This window comes from Manis pentadactyla, chromosome 4 (assembly GCF_030020395.1).
Source record: "Manis pentadactyla isolate mManPen7 chromosome 4, mManPen7.hap1, whole genome shotgun sequence".
Taxonomy (NCBI): Eukaryota; Metazoa; Chordata; class Mammalia; order Pholidota; family Manidae; genus Manis; species Manis pentadactyla.
The window spans coordinates 53,106,833-53,123,300 of record NC_080022.1 but is presented as its reverse complement, the minus strand read 5'-3'; the positions used below and the strand labels follow the sequence as shown (position 1 = coordinate 53,123,300).

Genomic DNA, 16,468 nt, shown 5'->3' with positions numbered 1-16,468 from the left:
GTAGCAAGGCTTGCTGACTGGGGAGATAGCGATACCAGCTACTCTTGAAGGTCTGTGAGCTGCTGGAAGGAGGAGGGGCAGGATATAAAGGAAAACTGTCATCAGGGCCACCCCCCTCCCTTGTGGCAAACTCCTCTGGGTGTAAGGAGCCAAGAGCACTGCTCTGCCAAGTGCAGAGAGAACACAGGAGCAATGGCGGCAATGGAGTTGAGAGTCAAGGAACATTGCTGGCAGAATGAGAGAGCAAGCCAAGGTATCAGGAAACTATGGGGCATTGGGGCAGAAAGAATGAAGAGCTTCAGACAACATTTCACATGGACTCATAAAGAATACCAGGGAGGGTCTCTCAAGAAAAAATGCTGAACATTTTGCTAATAAGAGGAAGGGAGTTCCAGATCAGTAAGATTTGGAGTACTGTAAGTGAAATCTGGGAAATAACCATTACAGGTCAAAGGGTTAAAATTAGATGTCGTATCTTTATGACAGGCAGATTAGTTTCAGTTGGCACCATCCATCCATATGGCCATAACACTTAAAAATACTAAGCTTACAATCTTTGATAATCCTTAAAAAAGGATCACACTGATTGGCTTAACAAAGAGGTATAGTAGGGGAGAGCTCTATGATTTAATAACTGAAGATGGATACAGAAAACATTCCCTTATATAGTAGTAATTTGCTTGATTCTTCATTTGCTATAAGTGTATAGTTAATCATTGTTGAATCACAGTAAGTAGGCACTTTTTACCTTGTAATAGCTGGTGGAGAAGCTTTAGAATTATTAGTCTGTACATAGATTCATCTTCCATCAGCATTTGGACTGCTTTCAAATTCACTGGATTTTTTAGCACTGGATCAGAAAGAATAACCTATAAGGAAAACATACAGAAAACAGAATTTTTAAAGTAAAAATTTTTGAACAGCAAAAACACACAAACCAGCAAATAGGACAGTCCACAAGCATATATGCCTACTATGTAGCCACCTGAAAATAAATACAAAGACAAATGAGACATGGTCCCTACTCTCAAGAAACACTTGATCTATCCTAGTTTTATACTATACATTCATGAGGCAAACATTAGGATCAAAACAGGTTACAAGTTCCTGTAACTTATTCCTTCCTATCACATAAATTTAAATTGGATTTTTGTGTAAAGGGAACTAATCATTTGGAAACACTGAACCATTTCCACTAAAAAGTAAAACTACACCTTTTAACATGAGATCATTTCTAGATCACAGATAAACAATTACATGTAATTAGGTTTGTGTACCCTTCAATAACCCTCCAGAGCATAGAATTATTAATATGGTAGTTGTAGTAGTTTTCTATTGCTTCTGTAACAAATTACCACAAATTAGACAGCTTAAAACAACACAGATTTATTACGCCACATTTCTGCAGGTGGGGAGTCTGGGGTGGTTTGGCTGGTTTCTCTTTTCCAAATTTAACAAGACTGAAATCAAGATGTTGGCTGGCTGGGCTCTTAGAGGTTTTGGAATCATCTGCTTCCAGGCTCATTCAGGCTGTTTGTTAGCTGAACACAGTCGCTTGTCTATGTAGGACTGAGGACCCTGTTTCTTTGCTAGTTGTTAGCTGGGAGCCAACCTGAGCTCCAAGAGGTCTCTTGCAGGTCCTTACACTCGGACCCCTACATCTCAGAGGCAGAAAGGTGTGAAAAATCCTTCTCATGCTTGGAATTCTCTGATGCCATCTCCTGCTGTATCTCTTGTCCTTCTTCCACTGTATTTCTCTGAGTGATTACTCTCCTTCCTTTTCTATTTTTGAGGGCTCACGTGACTACTTTGGGCACCTCTGTATAATTCAGGATAACTTCTCTGTTTTAAGGTCAACCAGTTAGTAACCGTAATTCCATCTGCAAAGTCCTTTCACAGCAATACCTGGATTAGTGTTTAGCTGAATAACTAGAGGATGGGAGTCTTGGGAGATATTTTTAAAATTCTGCGTATATATGCATCTAGACAAAAGGAACCAGCAGTAACCAAACTTAATAGGTCTGCTAGACAATGACCTTGTTTATCTGGTATCTCAAAATTATCATTAGCCAAAATTGCAAATATTTATTTAATAATTAAGTATTTTGAATATAACATACAAATATATATAATAAAAATTGCCAAAAATAATAACTACCAGGACACCTAAGTATAGATGCAGGTCAAAGTAAATCATTATAGCTTGAGTGTCATGCAAAATGCAAAATTTTCTCTAATGCAAGCAGCAATCTGACAATTGATATGTCAAAGGCAACAAAAATTTTCTGCTGTTATTTGAGTTTTCCTGTTAGGAAAAACATTTGAGCTGTATTTCCAAGTTATTATAATTGCTTAAATAAGGATTCAGTCTGGATTGCACTATACCTTTCAAAGTGGGTGGGAAGCAGATGAAACTTATCTACTAGAGAAAGCTTTTGGTCTTTAGCTGGAGAAATAATCTTACTCAGAAAGGCACATCTGGTAAAGTTTATTCAATAGTCTTTGCATTGACACTGTGTATGCAAGCTACCAAGTGTACTAAATGATTTTCAAGAAACTGAAATATAAGCAATATATTAAAATGTATAAGTCAGACACTGCTGAAATGGTAAGAAAAATAAGAGTCCAACTTTTAAATTAGCCATGTGATAGTACGAAATAATTTAAGAAGCTTTCAAGAGGTTAAGAACAAGGTAATTGAAGCATCAGTAAACAACTGTGCAAGTAGATATATTTCATAATATCCAATTAGTTAAAACCCAAGAATTTGCAATTCATTTTATGGATGAGTGTTGATATTTACCTTTGCATTGTATATGGAAGTACAAGTGTAGACAAAAATGAAGATTATAAAAATTTTAGGAGATGATTAGCATATTTAGACTTCAAAATATTTTACACAGCATTTCAAGTACCACTCCCTTGAATAACAGTGTGATAATAATATATATGTCTCTTCTGTTATTTAAAGGGAAGTAGTCAGAAATTATGGTCTATATGTGTACTGTCCATTACAGTAGGCAATAGCCACATTTATATTAAATATGGAAATTTGTAACTAAATTAAAAACAATTTCCCTTCAGTTACATTAGCCACATTTCAAGTGCTCAGTAGCCACATGTGACTGGTGGCTACTACACTGGACAGCAAAGATATTGGACATTTCCATCAGTATGAAAAGTTCTATTGGGCAGCACTGACCTTGAAAGAACTATTAAATAGCTATTGAAATATTAACTGTAGCAATGTTGAGATTACTTGCAATAAAATATTAAGTGAAAAAATACAGGTCAAATAATATATACACATATACCATTAATTGCAATGATGCAAAAATTCAGGTTAATTCCTTCATTCCTGTTACTTAGTACTTACTAAATGTCAACATGTCCTGGGTAGGTCTGGGGGAACCAAAGATGAGTCAGACCTATTCCCTGATCTCAAGGAGCTTATAGTTCAGTCGGGGAAGACTTAAGGAAACAGTGTGTGAATTATGGTATTGCTGGATGGGGTACAAAAAAAGGCTCCCCAAACCAAAGCTACCAATTCCACTTGGAAAGGAAATCAGGAAAGGCATCTCAGAGGAGGACGCATTGGACCCAACTCTTACAATGTGAGCAGCTGCTTACTGGACAGACAAAGGAAGAGGGAAGGAGAAAAATAGGCTGTCAATCTGCTGGAGAACTGGACTGGGCACTTTTTTAAGGTCCAAGGCTTGCTTGGGTTTGTAACTGTAGTTTAGAACTCTATAAATAGTTTTTAACCTGGATTGAACCAAGTGCTGTGAGTGAAGGAAAGCATGAAGATGGAATAGGAGTGGGATTGCACCGTGTGCTAGGGAGAGCCTGAAGCACAGGTGTGAGGATATAGATCCTTTGTCAGGCAAAAGAATCAGTCTTAACCCTGAAGTGAACGTAGAACTGAAATATTTTAAACAAAAACATAGGAGAAGAGATCAGAAGGAAATGCTAATAACAATAGCGTTAGGGTTTTTCTTTATTATTATCCAGTGACTTTCTTTTTCATTCCACTATCTTAAACATCTTCTGTAATGTGGGCATATTTGGTTTATAAATCTATTTTAAAACTAAAAAGACAAATTGCATCATCTACTGGTTCTCCATGAAATAACTGTTTATGCTTTGTTGTTGCTTGGCATTACTAGTTAAAAGTAAAAACAATCATATATTAACTAGCTTTTATTAAGTGCTTTTCTTGGACCGTTCATGGTTTTAAGTACTTTACATGTATTAATTCATTTAATCCTCACAAGCTATGTGAGGTAGCTACTAACAGCACCATTATACTGATGAAGAAATTCAGGCATTAAGAAGTGAGGAAACTTGTCCATCAGCACAAAAGTCTTATGTGGCAGAACCAGGATATGAAGCCAAGCAACCTAAACTCAGAGCCCCAAACTGACTTTTTATTTAATTATCTAGCAATTGAAAATTTCCACCATCACACTCTGGTTTGCCCTTAATCATTATATTTTGGGAACATTCAGTTTTACTATTCTTAAAGCAGATCCTAGTTTAAGATGGTAAAGATAGGAATGTGACTCCATTTAAAGAAATTCAAAAGATCAACCACAGACATCTGCATATCACACTTACTTTAAATTTTTGGTTCAAATGTCTCTCCTAGAACATGGACAGGCACGGGTAGATACTCAATACATATTTGCAGAATGAATGGATGAATAAGTTGACATGACAGTGAATGTTTCAGAAAGATGAACTATTAGTATAAAAGATGACTAGAAAGAAATTAATTTTTTTCAATAGTAAGAAATGGGAGAAACGGAACTTATATTATAACCTGCTTCTGAAAAAATTTAATTAAGCCAGAATGCTATATTCTCTAAGTATCACTGATAATCAGAATTTGATAGTTTATCTCCAGATATTATTAATGATGAGCAGGTTCATGATGGAATATTATTGAGCCAAATGTAAGCAGTCAAAGTGTGAGTGAAATCAGTGATTGTAGAACCACATGAGAGAGGAGGCACGTTGAGGGTTAGGAGTATCATAACACTGAGGCAAGGTTCTAAGGAGCATGAATCCAGGGCAACTAGAAACATCTATCTGAGCGGGGGGAGAAAGTCTCTGATTTAATTGTTCACTGGGTCTGATGTGAAAGCTTATCAAAGAGCAAATAGCTAGCACTGTCAGAAACAAAGGTAAGGCTGAACATTTAAAGTTGTAGTCACTTGATTTACCTCTCTGAGGAAGACAAGTTTCATGAATGAGAAAAGAGCATATTCAATATTATGAAGTGAAATTAGAAGCCAAAACAAATACTAAGACTGTATCTCTAGAAACTATCCAGTTTTCTTTTTAATAAAATATGTATTTTTTAAGACCCTATGCTATATTTTCATCCCTGTGATTTATTTTTTAATTACAAGTTTGTACCTCTTTACCTCTTCACCTATTTCACCCATCTCCCCAACCTGCTCCTCTATGGCAACCACCAGGCTCTTCTCTGTGTTAATGCATCTATGACTGCTATGTTTGTTCATTTGTTTTTTAGGTTTCACAAAGAAGTGAAATAATAAGGTATTTGTCTTTGTCTGCCTTATTTCACTTAGCATAATATCCCCTAGGTCCACCCATGTTGTCACAAATGTCAAGATTTCATTCTTTTTTATGGCTAAGTAATATTCCTTGTAGATCTATATCACATCATCTTTATCCATCCCTCCATAGATGAATGCAACTTAGGTTGCTTCCATATCTTAGCTATTGTAAATAATGTAGCAATAAATATAGGAGTACATATGTCATTTTAAATTAGTGATTTTGTTTTCTTTGGGTAAATTCCCAGAAGTGGAATTACTGGGTTGTATGGTATTTCTATTTTTAATTTTTGAGGACCCTCCATATTGTTTTCCATAGTGGCTGCACCAATTTACATTCCCACCAACAGTGTATGAGGTTTCTTTTTTCTTTACATTCTCACAAATATTTGTTATTTCTTATGTTTTTTCATACTAGCCACTCTGACAGGTATAAGGTGATATCTCATTGTGGTTTTGATTTCTGATGTTTAGTGATATGGAGCATCTTTTTCATGTGCTTGTTGGCCATCTGTACGTCTTCTTTGGAAAATGTCTATTCAGGTCCACTGCTCCTTTTTAAATGTTTTTTTGGTGTTAAGTTATATGAGTTCTTCATATATTTTGGATACTAACACATAATTGGATATTTCAGCAGCAAACGTATTTTCCCATTCAGTAGGTTGCCTTTTCATTTTGTTGATGGTTTCCTTTGATTCAGACAATTTTTAGTTTAATGTAATTCTACTTTTTTAATTTTGCTTTTGTTTTCCTTGCCTGGGAGACATATCCAGAAGAATATTACTAATGCTGATGTTTACGAGTTTACTGCCTCTGTTTTCTTTTGGTTTTATGGTTTCAGTTCTTACGTTTAGAGTTTATTTCTGTGTATAGTGTAAGAGAGGTCTATTTTCTTTTTCTTTTCTTTTTTTTTCTTTAGGAGAGCCAGGGAGAGACTTTTATTTAAAAATAAAGTGAGAGAACAGAACTCCTGGCTCATGCCAGGAGGGGACAAGAGAGCTCAAGGTGGTGCTTTGTCTAGGGAATTTATATGCAGTTGAGGATTTGGGGGAACTGATGAAGGACTTAGAGGTGTGGACTTGTTAAAAATGGTCTTAGGATGTTTGTCCTTGATGAACCATTAAGTCCCTTTTAGCATGCTAAAGTGAATCTTACACATGATTACAAACGATTAACATACTAAAAACATGGGCTACTTTCCTTTATCTGGGGAATATCAACTGATCTCACTGAAGAATGACTCTAGAGCTTAATGTTTAACACAGAGTTTTGGTAGGGGGTTTCCTTACATGTAGTTACATTGCTCTGACTGTAAATATCTTGCCTTGCTTTTTCCGGAGGCCCTCACCCTACTCTGACTATACCCATGGCCCCTGTGTCATTCCCCCCTCTACAGATGGAGACCCTAGCTGCTGTAGCTGCTGCTAGGGAAAGGGGGTGACAACCACTCTGGCTGCTTCATGTTGAGAGGGGGCACAGTAAAGGGTGCAGTTAGGTCTCCATCACTGGTCAGTTGAGAGGGCCTCAGAAGATGGCACTTTTATTCTGGGTTCCATTACTATTTGCAGTTTTATGGCTTCTCCAAAGTTATCCCAGACGAGCACCCGAAGAAGATGCCGGGATTCTTGTTTGCAGAGTTGAAGAATGAACTTAACAAACACTCAGGGTAGGAGAGCCAGGGAGAGGCTTTTATTTAGAAATAAAGTGAGAGGACAGAGTTCCTGGTATGACAAGATAGCCCCACAGGGGTCTGTTTTCATTCTTTCACATGTAGTGGTCCAGTTTTCCCAGCACCACTTTTTCCCGTCATGTATTCTTGCCTCCTTTATCATACATATATTAACTGACCATATTAGTGTTGGCTAATTTCTAGACTCTATTGTGTTCCATTGATTTATGTATCTATTTTGTGCCAGTACCATACTGTTTTGATTACTGTAGCTTTGTAATGTAGTTTGAAATCAGGAAGTGTGATGCCTTCAATTTTGTTCTTCTTTCTCCGGATTGTTTTTGTTGTTCAGGTCTTTTGTGATTCCATATAAGTTTTAGGAGTATTTGCTATAGCTCTTTGAAAAATGCCATTGGTATTTTGATAGGGATTACACTGAATCTGTAGCTGGCTTTGGGCAGTTTTAACAATATTGCTTTGGGCCAGTTAAGTAATATTAATTCTTTCTATTCACACACATGGAATAGGTTTCCATTAATCTGTGTCATCTTCAGTTTCTTTCATCAATGTCTTAATAGTTTTCAGTGCACAGATCTCTCACCTCCTTGATTAAATTAATTCCTAGGTATTTTATCCTTTTTGATACAATTGTAAATGAGATTTTCTTGATTTCTCTTTCTGTTAGTTTGTTATTAGCATATAGAAATGCAAAATTTCTGTGTTTTAATTTTGTATCTTGTAGCCTTACTGAATTTATTTATATGTATTCTTTCATTGTAAAGGGTCTGAACTATTAATTTTACTTTAAAAATACAGTCTTTATAATTCAAGTTCCATCTTATAGTCTTGATGTAGAAATGTTGATTTAAATAAGCTTATTCCAATCCCTTAAACATTTAAGTATGCATTGTACATTTATTTCTTATATTTTGAATAACTGGGGTAATTAAAAGTATTAAAGAGGGCATCATATTAATCTGTTCCTACCTGGAGGGTAAGTAAGATGCTGCTCAATGTATAGTCTGTATTCCATTCTTCAGGGTTGTCCAAAAAGTCTATATAGGGCCGGCCAGTCTGTTGATCTACTGTATTAAAATAATACATTAACATTGATACATATAATAAAATTATTATTTAAAATTAGTAAGATGAAAATATCACAGGCAAAGTTAGAAAGCAAATGGCAAGCAGGAAAATTATTTGCAATGAATGTGACAGACAGTGTGCTGTTAGGAGCATGGACTTTGGTATCAGATCTACATAGATTTGAAAGTTGACTCCCTCACTTATCAGCTATTGAGACATTGAACAATTAACCTTGCCTCTCTTCATCTCTTTTTTTTTTTTTTTTTTTTTTTTTTAGGAGAGCAAGGTACAGGCTTTTATTTAGAGATACAGTGAAAGGACAGAGCTCCCGGCTCATGCCAGGAGGGGACAAGAGAGTCCCTTCATCTCATTTTTTTAATGTGTGAAATGGGCATATGATTAAAGTACCTACCTTCACTGAAAAGAATTTTTAAAATAAAGTACTGGCATATAGTGAATCCTCAAAAAAATGATAGCTATCATTATTAATAATACTTTTATTACTGTATAAAAAGTTTTTGCAAATGAATAAGAAAAACATTAACATTCTTATAGAAAAATCTTGCAATTAAAGGTAAGAACTGAGAAGAAAATTTTGAAAAGATGAAAAGAGGGGTTTTTGACTTAGTCTATTACACTGTATTATAAAACTGCAATAATTAAAATTGCAGTGGAACACAAAACTAGAGTGAACAATATAATAAAAGAATTTAGAAACTAATCCTAGTATATGTGAAAACTGCTAGACGTTAAAGGTGAAACTGTTACTCAGTGATGAAAGAAAATATTGTTAACAAATGGTACAGAAAATGCTGTGAAACTACTCATCACCCTCCAGTATATATTTTCCTTTCTTCCATTTCTTTTCTCTATAATAAGAAACACTATGCCTGTGTCTCCTCCTTCCACCTGGCAGCTTTAGATGAATACATGGTTGCACCCACTTTTTCCAGCCTTTTCTCTAGCAAGATACAAAGATGTGACTAAGTTTTAATCATAGGATATCAGCAAAGTGTGCAATTTCTCGATCATATTTTCTTAGGAAGCTGTTTGCCCACTTTTTCTCTTTCCCTCTTCCCGTTGACTGGAAATGGTGGCAGAGTAAATGCCTTAAATCCAGAAATGGAACCCACTCATCGAGGATGGTGAAACCTCCCTGTCAGCTTTGTTCTTTTATATATAGATTAGAAAGACACACAGAAGCTTGGCCTATGCCCTAACATAGTTAATTACCTAAATCAGTATTGGCAAAAAAATTGAGTTAAATATGAAAATATAAAACTATAGAGTAACTAGAAGATTGAAATGATTTGACTGTGCTTTGGAAAAGAATCATGTAAGTTCAAAGACAATCTCAAAAATCTCAAAGGACAAGACTAATGGATATGATGCCATAAAAAAGTTTAAATTTCAGACATAAAAACATCAACATAAACAAAATTTTAAATTAATTTTTTAAATTGACAAAGGGAAATATTTGCAACATCTAGGACAATGTGATAACACTGTTAATAACTCTGACAATTCACAGAATAAGAAACACAATCAAAAGACATAAAAAAATGTTTAACTCGTAAGTATTCAAAGAAATGCTTATTAAAATAGCAGCCAGTTCTTAATAAATTGGCAAAAAATTTCTCCAAAAGACCTCCCAGATTTGTAGAGTGCTAAAATGAGAACTTTATATACACTTACTGGTAGAAGTGTAAACAACATCTCCAAAGGCAATTTGACACTACATATCTAAAGAATTAGAACTGCAAGTAGTTATCTTTTAGAGTCAGGGGCTAACAAATAACATGCTTGTCCTCCCAAGTTCATATATAATGAAATATACCAAGTGTTGAAAGATGGAAGTAAAAAACATCAACTTTACTGTATGCAAGACTGAAATGGAGAATGTATTTGATCAACAGCTTTAACCTTACTCCATGAAAATCTCCCTGATTTGAACTTAACCCTCAAGTGAAGGCAAAAGTTTCCTGCCTGGAGAAACTGAGACCAAACCCATTCTGATGTCAGGCTGGTTGGGAAAAATAAATGTCAAGAAAGTGCTGAGCAACACATGTTTTTTTCTCTCAATTCGCCAATTAACTAAGTCATCCCAGGAGGAGGGAGGGAAGGAAAGAAGAGCAATCACAAGTTTTCCCAAACTTTTCCCTCCTGGAGACAGAAGTTCTCTCTACTCTATGGAAATGGGAGGGATGAGGACTAAATGATAAAAAAATAGGTCCCTCCACCCTTGTTATATGTAATCCAGTAATTCCACTCCTCTTTATTTTGAGTAAATAATGGCAAATGCATATAATTAATTTTGTACCATCAGTTTAACTTTTAAAATAGGTTTAATTATTAAAGTAATAATGTACTTAGAAAAAATTATGTAGAAGTATATGAAATAAAATATGAATGATCTTCTGCCTACTAATGCCACTCTTCAGAGTCATTACCAGTTGGTCTATATACATATACACACACATACGTGTGTGTGTGTGTGTGTGTGACTGTAATACATGGTTTTGTTTTTTTATTACATGAAGTTATATTTTACATTTTATTCTTCAAAGTGTTTTATTCATTTAACAGTAAATCATCAACATATTTCTGGTTCTGTTTATTAAAAAAAAATTTGAGCAACAACTGTGTGGTAGGTAGTAAAGATTCTAAGAATATAACAATGACCAAAAAGTCCAGTCTTCATATATCCCCCATTATGTTTAAAAGCAAGGTATGTATAACTACAGGAAATCTTACTTTAAAATTCCCATATTAATATTCCCATATTAGTTATTTCCCTATTTCCAACATTGTTGCTGGCAACAAACATCTTTAAATATTAAACGTACTCTTGCATACTTACGCTAGTATTTCTACAGAATAATTTATAAATATAGTATTACAGGGATTTAAGGCTATTTACTTTTATATCTGGTTAGAAACTGTCAAACTGCTTCCCAAAAGGATCACACTAAGGTCATCACTATGCCAGAGAACCCATGTTTGCCCACCCCTAGTAAAATGGTATATTATTATTTTTAATACTTTGAAGCATAAGTAATAAGTCTCCATTTTTTTGTTTTAATATGCATTTATTTTCTTACTGGTGAGTTTTACCATATTTTTATGTTTATTTTTATGCTTCTAGTGAAAGTGTATAACCTTTGCCCATTTTTCTATTGCTTTTTTATTGATTTACAAGTGCTATTTATATGTCATAGATACTGTTTTATGTGTTGCAAATAATTTCCCTTAGTTTGCAAAAGTCAGTGTAATTGCTTTCTGTTTATAATGTCATTGGCTGTAGAGAAGTTTTCAAACATCTTTTGTAGTTTAGTATGTCATGCTTTTCTCCTGGTTCCTAAGTTTTATTGTATTTGGAAAGGCCTTCCTCACAAAGCCCATAAAAAATTCTATTAGATTTTTTTCTCTATAGCATTTAAGAATTTTAGATTTTTGATCAAGAAGAATTCACTTTTTGTCTAACTTGAAGAAGCAATCTTACTTATTTCTTTCCAAAATGTTAATTTGTCAGTGCATCATTTTTTGTGATAATAAAAACATAGATCAAACTAAAATATTGAACAATATAGGAATGGTTAAATTTATCATTTCAGTCATTAAAAATAATCTTTTGAAGAATCTTTAATAATGCAAAAATGCACTTATTATGTCACTTTAAACTAGAAAAACTAGATGCAAAACTTTATGTGTATACCCAACTACTTAGGAAAAATACATATATAGAAAAAAGGAAGGAAATGTGGTTAAATGTTGAGAGTAATATCTCTCTGAATTAGGATTCAAGATGATCATTTTTGTCTACCTTTTTGTATTCTCAATAAACATGATTACTTCTACAATCATAACAAGGTTATTAAAAAGAAATATTATCAAACATTAACAAGGATAATAGGGAAAGAGTCCCTGATGATAAGAATCTCATTTGGTCCTTACCATTCGGATGAAAAGGAATTGTTCTAAAATTCACAACTGGAGGGACAAAATTGTAGTTCGATGTAAAATGTATTGTCAATTGGAAGCATAATCCTATGATAAAGAATAAACATTTTTACTAACGTGTCATGTTATACTGATTAGCTGTAACCTGATTCACACTGAAGTTTCTTTCTACACTTAAAAGCCTCCCCAGGATCCCTGGAGTTTTATTTATAAGTAAATAGGCCATAGGGTACCAAGGCTCCTCTAATGGTATAACAGACTCCTCATATTCTAATCCCACGGTATTTTGCCACCAGTCCTTTCCATTCACTAACTCCATCTCCCTAACAGTGCCCCCATCACTGTATATCTCATATTTCTGAACTCCCTGTTCCAGAATCTTCTCCAGTCTATAAGCTTTTGCCATGCTGTTTATTAATGCATGATTGAAAATGCATGGTCATTCATGTTTCTAGCAGCCAAGTTTTCTTGAAAATTTAATTTATGAAAATTTGGGGACGAATTGTAGAGAAAAAAATGAGAGAATTGTGGGATTTTTATGCCTTGATTTCTTTAGTCTCCTAAACCTGGCAAACTTGTGCATGTTCTTCAGAACTCATTTCAGTGTCACTTCCTTGAGAAGACTCTCCAAGGCAAAATTAACTAATCACTGCCTCCTTGGCATTCTGTTCAAAATCTGTAAGAGAACGTAGTATCCTTTATTTTAATTACCCACTTACACGTTTTTCTCCCCTACCTTGCTCAATAAATCTGTTGTTAATCCATGATTGAAAGTGGATGCTCATTAATGTTTCTAGGAGCCCAGTTTTCTTGAAAATTTAATTTATGAAAATTTTGGGGAAAATTGTAGAGGAAAAAATGAGAGATAATTATGGGATTTTGGTAGCTATTCTCTGATTTCATGGGAGACAGACAATATTCTCAATTAATATGCTTTACTGTGTCCGCTTCTTAAAAACATAATATTAAGATTTGGCATAAAGAAAAATTCAAACCTAAAATTTTCATCTATGTTGACAAATGGCAAAAAGTTAAGCTACATAATTAAAAAATAACTTGTGAATACTTTTAGAATTCTAGAATATTTGTATGATGCAATGTTATTATACATATAAAGAAGATAGGTTAATAATGGCATAAAGATTTTTTAAAAAGTAAATTGGTTTTGAAAACACAAACCATGCCAAATTGTATTCTGTAGACCTTTAATTTCAGCTTCCCATTCCATCATATTTTCACTTACAGGAAAGGTAATAATACCCTTTAATTAAAAAAAATCAAAACAGAAGATTAATATTTATTGCAGCTTTGAAAATCAGATATCAAGTTACAATATATTCCTAAAACTCTACATTTCTTTTCCTGATATATTTATTTATTTATTTGTTGGTTTAGGGAGGTGTTACATATTGTCTTATTACACAGAAGTTAAAGTAGATTCCAGGAAACACATGCAAAAAACAACTAGTAAATTTATAATAGATCAGATTATAAATTTGCTGTATTTATAATCTGTGTAGGACTACTAGGTCAAGATTGGGAGGTGTGGCTTATGTAAATCAATAGCCAATTTAAGATTCAAATTAGGAAAGGAAATAGTTGGAAAGCATGCAGTTCTTCAAAGCTTTTTAAAACTATACAGATGTTATATGGAAGACATGAAGTAAGAAAATTTTTTTTAAGAAAAACACAACTCAAATTGTTTGTGTATAAAAATAACTTTTTCCTATACTTGAGGTATTGTCCCAATGGAGAGACAAGAATGTATTTCATAGAAAACCTAATCAGTGATTCTAAGGAATATATTTAATATAGTCAGTAAATATCTCTGAGCAACTACATAGTTATTAAGTATGTTAAGTGCTTTGTTCCACAAAGCCAGATGGAACAGAAACAACATCAAACATTAAGTTCATGCCTCTGATGTTTGTTGTTAGACTGAAAAACTGTCTCTAACTTCTCCAGTGAAGGCAAGACAGTCCTTCCACAGGAAGAGTGGAAACAGAGCAAGGTGCTGAAGTACACCTACAGCAACTGTGGGTAATACTCCACACCCTCCCCCTATGGATGGTGTTCTATTTTTTCTCTGAAGCCCTCCTGACCTCCCCTTTCCATATTTAATTCTCCATACTATATGCAATAAACCAGTTTGTGGCACCCATGAACGCTGATAACCTCACTTGGTGGCATTCCAGGCAAAGCCTTTCTCTGCGTTAAGATTATAAGGGGAAAGCATTTATGGGTTATCTGTGACAGCAGTTGGCAAAGAGTGCACTAGACAGTAAGTAACAGAACTCAAGATGTGAAAGCAAGGGTTTTTGGAGTCAGAAAACCCTGTGATGGAATTCTGGGGCCAAATATTTACTGGACATTCCTGAGGTTTTGGTTTCTAGTAGGTAAAACAAAACACTACTTACTTTAGTATTGTACTTAATGAATGTAATAAATTACTGCCTGACAGACCCTGATATTCAGGGCTAAAATGCACATAAATTACTCAGATCAGTGTGCTCAATATTGTTAACTATTACTACTGTGAAGTAATGATAATTATTATAGTGAAATAGATTCTTTAATTAACAATACTGTACCGACAAATTAGCTTTAAGTAAACTATGCCTTATAGAATAAACACAGACTAAACGGATTTTAAATATTCGTGCCCCAATGAAACACATCCCTCCAGGTCCACAGTGCATACCTCATAATTCTTCTCCTTTAACTCTTGAAAGTCTTTCTCCAGCAAGAAGTAAGCTCTGCAGTGCATGATAAGACAACAAAGTATCTGGCACTTGTCACCACACTCCTAGGATTTACTCTGAGTCAGGTGAGTCACCCTCTCACACTGGGTTAACTGATGTAAGTTACTTGCTCTCTAGAGCCTGTGTGCTCCCAAGATAAGTGGCTTCTAAGTTGGACGTATAACAGTGACTTTCTTTTCTCCTGACTGCTCTAAACGAGGACTTCCAGAAGGAAAACTGGACACTTTCTCCACTGCGGTGTCACTGCACTGTCAGCCCACAGCCCAGTCTCAAGGCAAACTTGAATGAATACCTGGGACAACCGTGTTGCTTGTGCATAAAGTGGGCGTGAGAGACGTAAGCGCAGGGCGGTCCTAGCCGGTTGTTTCCAGGTTACAGGTGCAGCTGGGTGCAGGCTCAGCTGGAGATTGCAAATGAGTTGCGAAGCAACCGGATGCTGTGGGAAAGTAGAGAGAAGGCGGTGGGAGCTTGACCACACCCCACCCAATCAGCTACAAGGAAACAGGCCTCCGGATACCTGTGCAGCCAATCATCCAACCGTTTCACTTTGAATGGCCAATGAGATCCGTTGTCAAAGTAATACCCTCCCGCAGACCCTGGCTGCTCAGTCCTCCAAAGCCGACGGGTAGTTAGTGTAAAGGGTCAACGGTAAGGTGCCATTACATAGCATGTAAATCACAGAAGCCTTCACTCAAAGTCCCTCTCTGAAATGATCTTTCCTATTTCTTAGAATATCAGAAACCATCAGATATTAAGTGACCAACTAGTAGGTACAGGTCTGCGCTTATTAAGAACTTACATGGTAAGTTACCAGTTATAATAGGTTCGCATACATTATTATGTCATCGAATCCTACATTACCCTGGGAGGATGCTTCAGAAAGAGGTAACTACTTAGAATTTCTCATATTTCTATCTCTTGCTGCAGTTTTGCATCTGCTGTTTCTTCTATTTGGACTTTTACCACATTCTTTCTTCCCTTTCTCCCCCCATTTTTCCTTCACTTATCCTTCAGATTTAACTTTGCCTATGACTTATAGGATCCCCTATGCCAAGATTTAGGCTCCACTTCTTTGTGCTCCTAAAGGACCCTATATTTACCTCATTGATAGCATTTATTGCAAGTCTTGTAATTGCCTATCACCTTCTCAAGCAAACTGTGAGCTACTCAAAGACTTCCATTTGCCAGTGACAGCTACAGAAACTGTCATCCTTGTTCAGAGTGCTTTTTATTTATTTATTTTTACTTATTTATTTACTAATTTTATGGGATTGAATATCAGTTCAATTAGTTAATTCATTTCACAAGTATTTATTAAGTACTTGCTATGTGCTGTGGATTGATTCAAGTGAAGTGACTGCCTTTATGGTTCCAGTGTACAATAAACAAGTATACAAAACAGAACA

At 35.0% G+C, this 16,468-nt stretch overlaps 1 protein-coding gene across 3 annotated transcripts in view; it reads right to left on the bottom strand.

Moving 5' to 3' along the window:
* Nucleotides 1–15,700, bottom strand: part of UBE2U (ubiquitin conjugating enzyme E2 U) — a 49,986-nt gene extending 34,286 nt beyond the window's left edge. The window contains exons 1-5 of one of the 3 annotated variants that reach the window (XM_036911148.2): nucleotides 15,002–15,700; nucleotides 13,480–13,561; nucleotides 12,295–12,387; nucleotides 8,242–8,339; nucleotides 749–869 (exon numbers count right to left, since the gene is read on the bottom strand). In XM_036911148.2, coding sequence (XP_036767043.1) covers nucleotides 749–869; nucleotides 8,242–8,339; nucleotides 12,295–12,387; nucleotides 13,480–13,561; nucleotides 15,002–15,067 — 460 coding nt within the window. In that variant the 5' untranslated portion in view covers nucleotides 15,068–15,700. Of the gene's footprint in view, nucleotides 1–748; nucleotides 870–8,241; nucleotides 8,340–12,294; nucleotides 12,388–13,479; nucleotides 13,562–15,001 lie in introns of those variants that run through there. The other 2 variants (XR_008997029.1, XR_008997028.1) reach the window with 2 other exon arrangements.
* Nucleotides 15,701–16,468: the final 768 nt, after the last annotated feature.